This window comes from Nyctereutes procyonoides, unplaced genomic scaffold, assembly GCF_905146905.1.
Source record: "Nyctereutes procyonoides isolate TBG_1078 unplaced genomic scaffold, NYPRO_anot_genome, whole genome shotgun sequence".
In the NCBI taxonomy this organism is placed as follows: Eukaryota; Metazoa; Chordata; class Mammalia; order Carnivora; family Canidae; genus Nyctereutes; species Nyctereutes procyonoides.
In genome coordinates, this window is record NW_026575132.1 from 16551127 (window position 1) to 16559834 (window position 8708).

Below are 8708 nucleotides of genomic sequence, written 5' to 3' on the forward strand. Positions count from 1 at the left end.
TGCAATAAGCTAGCAAGTAAAACAGTCCTGGCTCAGGTAATTGTAGATGAGATTATTTGCAAAGAAGCATCAAAAGTGTTGTAATCTGAATCTGTGGGCTCTGTGCACATTCAACATAGTGACTCTCAGTGAATCCACCTTGGTACAATGGCTCATAATGGAATTTTCTATAGAATCCATGTATGACTTTCTATGGCCAAGGGTCCTGGAAAGAACATATCACCATGGCAAATATGAAGCCATATCCTCAGTTCTTACCCCCACACTAAGCCAGAAATTCAAGTTTAGATAAGGAGGTCAAAAAGGGTTTGAAGTCACAGAAATGCGGTGCCCAGAGAGAGGTAGAAGCAGGATATCAACTATGTCTGCGATGTTTTATTCTTAAACAAGATCAAAAGCAAATTGTGATGGTTCATTTTTATGTGTCAACTTGGTTAGACTGCTGCGCCAAAATATTTGGTCAAAAATTGTGCTAGGTGTTTCTGAGAAGGTGTTTTTTGGATGAGATTAACATTTAAGTCAGTGAACTTTGAGTAGAGCAGATTACTGTCCGTTATGTGAGTGGCCTTCATCCAATCAGTTGAAGGCTTGAATAGAAGAAAGATCGACTTTTCCCAAGCACCAAGGAATTCTGCTGGAAAACCCTATCATGGGTCTCCAGCCTGCCAGCCTACTACCCCTTCAGATTTTGGACCGGCCAAGCCACCGCAGTCACGTGAGCCAATTCTTTAAATCTCTCTCTGTTCATGTATACACATATATACATATATTTTCAGTGTCTCTGGAGAACCCTAATAGACAAATGTATATTTAAAAAGTTAACATTTGTTGAATCTGGGAAGATAAATTCACAGATGTTCATTATCTAAACTTCTGTACTTTTGAAATTGTGCCTGTGTTTTTAATTCATTACTTTAAGTATGGTTGGAATAAATAAAACTTTGGAAACTTTTGGGAAAAAATTGCAGTCTATATTTGATTCAGCTCACCAACAAGAAGCAAAGAGAAAATAGGATATCATTAATTTAAATGAATTCTTCACCAGACCAATTTAATTATTTTTGGACTATTCTTGCTGCCACTGCATCTGCTTCTGTCTTGGACGGGATGTGGAAAAGATGAAGACGAAAGGTGGGGGGCAAAGTAGGAGCATTCCATAGGGAATGAATGAACTCCATAGATAGTAATATAGTTCTCTACGGGAGAGTCAATTGGGAGAGAATACTGCAAGCCAGAGAGGGAACCTTGTGGCCTAGAAGGAAAAGCACTGAACTGGGGAGGTCAGATGCCGGGATGTGGTGTCCACTCCACCACTGATTGGTGTGGTGGTGGCCAAGCCTCTTGACTCTTCTGCACCCCAGTTTCAGGTCTTATCTAAAAAACGATGAACCTGGCTGACGTCGCCAAGAACACCTTTTGCCCTAGCACTTGAAACTTGATAAAGGCTAGCACTTCTACTTCACTGAGTCAGAAGAGCACTTATTGGTAGAACATTTGCTTTATCTCAATTCCTTGACAAGGGGGTGGGTGGGCTCCCTTAGCTTTGATGCCTTTTTAAAAGCAAAAGACCTAGCATTGGCTTTAACCCATTCTTGTTTGTAATTCTGAGCCAACTCTTTGATTTTCAGACTTACAGTTTATAAAATATGCGTCTCTTGGATGCTGTGACAGCTTCCTCTTAGACCGCCCTCCCCAAACGCCATTCAATGTGGCATAATATAGAAAGGTTAAAATCTTAAAAGTATGAGCATGTCCCAACCCCAGGAGGTCCAAAGACCCAGTAAGCCTATCAGTTAGCTGTGTCACATTGGATAAGTGAATCTGTCTCTCTGTGTTTTTGTGTCTCCTCTTCTGTAAAACAATCAGTGGAATGAGTAGAGGTGTCCCTTCTAGCTGTAGAGTTCAGTGACTTACATGCTTTGAGGAGCTGGGCCTGGTTGAAAGGGGGCCGTTTGCATAGACTACGTAGTTTCAATTTGAATTCAGCCACTCTTCTGTCTATAGAGCTTTCACAAAAAAACAAGACTCTGGCTGGCAATACACACAAAAGAGTTAATAGAAAGAGGTCAGCTGTCTCAGGCATTAGCTGTTTCATAGAAATGAACCCCACAGAAGTCTCAGCTTTACTCTGTAAGAACATCATGCCCTGAATATCTGCACGCTCCATGCAGATCCCCTCTCTGCACCCCTACATCTATGATACAAAACTCTCAGATTGTGTTCTATTAGGTGTCCAACCCTTCACAAATTCCCCTTTCAGAATCTCTCACCAACCAGAGACCGATTCCGGTGCTTTTGTCCTCTCCCTGCTTCTGGAGGTGTGTGCCGGAGCACCGAACATCATGGGCTTGGGCTGGTGCTCACAGACATCAGGAAAACACATGCTTCTTTTTTGGTTGCTAGGAAACAGTGACTGAATGAAAATCATTTGGTTTTACCCAGCCTCCTACCCTCTGCCAGCCTGCAGGGGAAAGAATGTCATATTTAGGACCGGGTTGTGATCCTGACCTGGAGTTCACGTATCTTTTTACCTGAGTAGGCTTTGGTTTCCCCCCTAAATGATTAATTGGAAAGCTGAGAGGATGCAAGAAGTCCTCCCCCAGGGTTTTTTATAGCACTTGGCTGCAGATTCGGGAGTCGTCTGACTGAGCAGGGATTGCTGGAGAAGCCGGGGAACCTGTGGCCCCTCTCACACTTAGGGTGCCTGGAAGCACTTTGGATGATTCCACCTACAGACACAGAGTGGTGGGAGTCCTGAAGGATCACTGTTGGTACAAGGGATCATCACCGGGACGCTTGAGTGACTCAGCACTTGAGCATCTACCTTCAGCCCAGGGCGTGATCCTGGAGTTCCAGGATTGAGTCCCACATCAGGCTCCCAGTATGGAGCCTGCTTTTCCCTCTGCCTGTGACTCTGCCTCTCATGAATAAATAAATAAAACTTAAAATCACCATTTCCCCCCTGCTAAGTGGTCTCCGTACTCACACACTTGCCTCCTCATCCTGAGTACTTCCCTGCTTACAGCTGGCTCACGGTTCCCCACTGTCTTAGAGACCAGAGCTCGCTGTGGCCTGTACGTGCATCTCCTCCACACCTGTGGGCAGAGCAGAGTTTATTCTGGTCCATGTGCGCCTGGGTGTCAGTATCACTTCCACTCCTCTCCACTGACCAAGGCTCTCGGTTACCTGGTATCTCAAGTGTTCGAGGAGTGACAGTAAAAACTCTAGATTTGGATTTTTATAGCCTGGTTGTTCACTCCACCTTGAATTGATAGGATACCCAGATGTTTCCAGGCTTTGTGACCCTAAAGTTTATATCATTTGAATTTGATGCAGTCTAAGAAAAAAAATGCAAAAATGTGAATACAAAATTAAATGTTTTTTAGAACCATTAATCACAAAGAGCTGACAAATGCCACCCTATCAAAAGCATGAAAACAAATCATGGTATTATCTTTATTATTAACTGAAATAACCTAAAATTATATTCTCTTCCATAATTTTTGATAACTTCTTAATATGACCAAGATTTTGTGATATTACTTATGGAGAGACTAGAAAGATAAGTCAGTCTTTCCTCTAGTGTGGTTGTTAACAATTATTTTTAGTTACGAATGAAATATTAGAATAAACTAAAAGTTGTTTTTCAGCTTACTGGCTCACTGTTAGTGATGCCTACTTTATAGTGTCACCACAATTTCCTGCTCCCCAAGATGCTCCTTGCCCAAGGGCAACCCAGGAGAACTTTAGCCTTGATCTTGCTCAGCCTGTTCACCTTTGCCTCCCTTCTCTGTCTCCCTCCCACCCCAGCTGAAATGCTGCAGCTGGTCCAACTCAGCCAAGACATTAACTCCAGTGTTCTCCTCCCCAACTTCAATCCCTGGAGACCCAGAGAGAGTTCAGGTCCTAAATGGACCAACGGAGGCTGCTGGATGTAATGCCAACAGTATATCTGCCCTATCCCAATGCCAGGGCAGCCACCCGGGCATGGAGGATGATGCCCAGGCTGCCTTTTCCTTCTTCCCCCAGTGAGAACACATCTAGCTTTTGAAGAACCCAAGAAAGTGATGACCCCTTTACCTTGGCTGCTTTGGCTTTGGGAGGAACCTACCGCTTCTTATACTTCTTATTGCCAAGACGTTAAATCAAAACAAAACAATACAACATCCAAAAGCACTTTTATACCACAGCTAGAAATTGTCAGTTCTCACAGCATATCCTGGAGGCAGATATGCAAATAATATCCATGTTTTTTTTTTTTTTTTTTTTTTTATTTTATGATAATCACACACAGAGAGAGAAAGAGGCAGAGACATAGGCAGAGGGAGAAGCAGGCTCCATGCACCGGGAGCCCGACGTGGGATTCGATCTGGGGTCTCCAGAATCGTGCCCTGGGCCAAAGGCAGGCGCCAAACCGCTGCGCCACCCAGGGATCCCATATCCATGTTTTATACATAAGGAAGCCAAGGGAATAAAAGGAGGTAATTTGCCAGAGAAAAAAATCCACTTTATCAGGTCTGACTCCCCAGACAATGCATCTTTGCCAGACTTCTTTTTTTTTCTTAGTAGGCACCATGCCCAACATGGAGCACAATATAAGGCCTGAACCTACAATCCCGAGATCAAGACCTGAGCTGAGATTAAGAGTTGGACGCTCAACTGACTGAGTTACCCAGGTACCCCCCTTTACAAGACTTTCTGGTGTATTCTTTAAACTTAATAAGATGTTTATAATATTCAAGATATCTGTATATAACATACTGACTTGAAACTGCAGAACATTTCCACAGAATGTAGATATGAATTTTTCATCTTCATCAAAACTTATGTTTAAATTACTGAAAAGTAACACTACTACATAGTAAGACAATGAGGTGACAACTGTGTGATTTTGGTCAAGTTACTCAATTTCTGCACTTTATTTCCCTCTTCTGTAAAGTGTGATGAAAATCTATATATAAAAAATCTATCTCATAGGCTTCCAAACATTAGATATGATATATATATATATATATATATATATATATATATATATATATATATATAAAATCTTTGGCCTGGAGCATCATAGTCTTTTACAGAATAGTTGTTATTACCAGTACAGTTTTTGCATCTTATTCAATTTTATTTATCATCCTTCCTTCTTTAAAAGTGTTATCTGTGGGTTTATATTGAATCTCTTTATTTCTATGGTAAGCTTCTTAAATGTAAACATTATGTTTTCTATCTTTGCGTTCCTCAAACAAGATGCATAATAATACATTGCAGGTATCATGCATTCACTAAAAATTATCTGACATGGGGAGATTTTTTATGTGCTAAATGTAATGTGGACTCTGAACACATTTAGCAGATCAAATCTCTGCTCTCATTTGTAGGCATGCTCTTGCCCTTAATGGTTGAACAATGGGGGGAAGATGGTGTTGGCAGGGGTTGACCAGATGGCAGTGTTTTTAGCATTTGCATTTGGTAGGGGGAAAAGCCTTTGTGTGTATATAAATAGTATATGGTAAGCCAGCCTATGTGAGCACAGGACTTTTATATGAAAAAAAGAGATGAGATTTAGTAATCTTCCCTGTGAACATAAGAGACTGACTTTATTCCCCTTAGGATTTAGACATGTCTGAGCATATCTGAGCAAGTCAGGAAGATCATGGGTTACAGAGTTGTACCAAGATTCCGTTTGCATCAGCGGTTCTCAACATCAGCTGTACTTTAGAATCACCAAGGAGCTTTTAAAACTCCCCAGATCAATTAACTCAGAATCTCTGGGGGTAAGGACTCAGGCATCCATATTCTTCAAATTTCTCCAGGGATTCCAGAGGCTGACATGTGAAGCTGGAGGAATAGTCAAGGTAATGCTCTGTTATTGCAGTTATACTAACTTTTAGTTTGAGGGAAAGTAATCTCCACTTCCCCAAAGAGGCATGAGGCAGAGATGTTCCACTTTTCCCCTTTGGCCAAGGTCACACTAAATATGATGCCCAGCACTATGACAGTCAACTTCTTGCCAGTCTGAAGCTACCAAGTGGATGAAGGTGGAGCCAAAGAACTTCAATTATATGTTTTTATTTCTTAAGGTTCTTATTTTTAAAATGATTCTTATTTTTAAAGCCAGCTATAGTTAGAGATTAAGAGTAATTTTAGCAGAAGACATCCTAAGTGATACACTTTCCTAAATCCAGCCCCTAATGCCAGGATCCTCAATGGAAGGGACTGCACTGGAAGAGTGAATGAAAATAATAAGCATATATGTATATATGTATATATATATGCTTAGATTTAGATTTTATTTATTTATTCATGAAAGACACACACACACACACACACACACACACACACAGAGGCAGAGACAGGCAGAGGGAGAAGCAGGCTTCCCATAGGGAGCCTGATATGGGACTGAGTCCCAGGACTCCAGGATCACGTCCTGAGCCAAAAGCAGATGCTCAACCACTGAGCCACCCGGGCGTCCCAAAAAGCATATTTCCTCTGTGATCACCATGGGACATTGGGAGCACCGGTTGACATCAACGATGATATCATAGCTTCTACCACAATGGGAGCAATAGCAGCAGCCATGACGGCAAAACTGGAGGTGGCCTTAATTTCAGACATCAGCGCTTGGCCATTAGACATCAGTAGCTTTGATGCAGATGTTTGTAGGGATGGAACTTTTCTTCTATCCTTTTAAGTTATATGCCTGAGGCCTGTGATTTAAACTGACAGACAGATTAACAGGAGAAAAGGCATAGCAATGTTTATTGATGTTAATATTGTTATGTGCATGGAGGCTTCACAGGAAAGTGAAAACTCAGAATGATTAGGCTCAGGGCCTTATTTTCAACAAAGAGCAATAAATTGTGAAGAAGTGACCAAAGGAAAGCATGTTTGGGCTTCCAGGGATAATAAATTGTGGGAAAGTGAGTAGGAAATATAGGGGGGAAAATAATTGTGAATAATGATTATTTAGTAAGGTTTGTTTGTGTAGATGCATCTTGGTGTTATCTCTGAGAAGAAGAACACCTTCAAAAGAGAAATTTATGCCCTGCTTTTAGGCAGATGGAGGGGAGTGAGTTCTTCCTGTATCTGATTTATTTCAATTGCCTTCAAATCAAAATAAACCTTATGCTAAAGTGGTAGATTTTGGGGGTGCTGTATTCTGATTCCTTTCACCTTAACAGTCACTTTTGAGCATAGCAGTGATATTCTTTGGTGGGCACCAGCTGCCATCTTTCCTTGGGGCAGTGCTGCCATTTTAGATTTAGCAACGAAGGACATTATGTAGGACATTTGACTGCATGTAACAGAAACAATCTTTACTGACTTTAAACACATATCTTATTTTTTAGATCACCATGGATCCATATCTTTTTCTCCTCTCTCAGCTTGTGAATTTCATATTTATTATATTACATTATGATTCAAATATTTTTGGTATTAAATTTCAACATTTAAAATATACTACTCTTTTTAAAAACCTATTTTGACATTTTTCTTATTGTACTGCAAGCCTCCAAAGATGTTCTACTCTGTGACTGCCCTCATGAAGGATGAAACCCATTAGGACAAGGACCCTGCCTTCAAGAAACAGTGAAGAAGTGATAGGTAATATTGTCATCTTAATTTGTTTCCAAGCCATGTTTTGGAAGCATGGTAGGGGTTGAGCTTATTAAGAGCTCCTATTTCTCAACAAACTTAAGGAAACAAATTATTCTGAAATACTGCTTTTGCAATAGTCTTTCTTTTCTTTTTTTTTTTCAGTCTTTCTTAAAACAACAAAAAACTTAGAAATTAATCTACTAATCTGGTAAGAAGGAATAGATGATCATGCTTTCTTATCTAAGAACACGTTTTACTTTAAAAATAAAAGTAGAATCCTACTTTCAAGAACTTGGTGTAAGCATTGGGGGGAAAAAAGTCAACCCATTATGGTAAACTGAACCATTTCCCACCTTCCTTAGATATTTGTAACATTAAACAAGAGGATTTGTACAACTTCCCCCAAATAAAATCAGAAAATAATACAGAAGCTGCTTCTATCAAAAAGCACATCTCACCTCTTCCTCTCTTCTGTCCCTTGATCCTTATATTTCTGCAGTAGTTGGGCATCACTGATCTCGTGCATAGTTGGAGACAGAGCCCTGCAAATGGAGCACGCTTCCTCCATTGACTCCATGGAAGTTAATGAAATTCATCTCAGAGTCATGGAGTCAGAGAGAAGACCTTTTGATTTTCTTTCTTACCTCAGACCCCCAGTTACCTGCCAGTTCCCTCTCCCCTTCCTGCTCAGGACCTCATTTTTAACTGTCAGAGATTTCAGAAATGTGGTAGGACTTCTGGGGTGGACTTGGTTTTTAAACATAACCTGGGTTTCCTCAGCCCCGTCAGGCTGGGGCAGAGATTGTAATAGACCTTCAGTTGTAATAATGAACAGTTTTAATAGACTGGATCTTTACCAGAGTTGAGGAAACCCCAGTTTCTCACAAATCCATCCCCCAAAGCTCAGAAAGTCCCATGGGGTTCTCCTGGCACTCTTGTGGAGTTTTATTCAGCCACTTCTGTAGTCGGTCTCCTGCTTCTCCAGTCACTGCCAACATTTTAACCTTCACCTCCCTCAATCTGTGTGGCTTGAGACTCAAGTCACTCTCAGCTTCTTAGGATTGAATCGTAATGTCAACTGCCTTCTGTGGGTCAGACTCATCCTGCAG

At 41.0% G+C, this 8708-nt stretch overlaps 1 protein-coding gene across 1 annotated transcript in view; it reads right to left on the reverse strand.

Moving 5' to 3' along the window:
• CUNH2orf80 (chromosome unknown C2orf80 homolog) overlaps nucleotides 1–6579 on the reverse strand; it is a 28520-nt gene extending 21941 nt beyond the window's left edge. Inside the window, exon 1 of the mRNA XM_055344993.1 lies at nucleotides 6500–6579. Coding sequence (XP_055200968.1) covers nucleotides 6500–6579 — 80 coding nt within the window. The remainder of the gene's footprint in view (nucleotides 1–6499) is intronic.
• Nucleotides 6580–8708: the final 2129 nt, after the last annotated feature.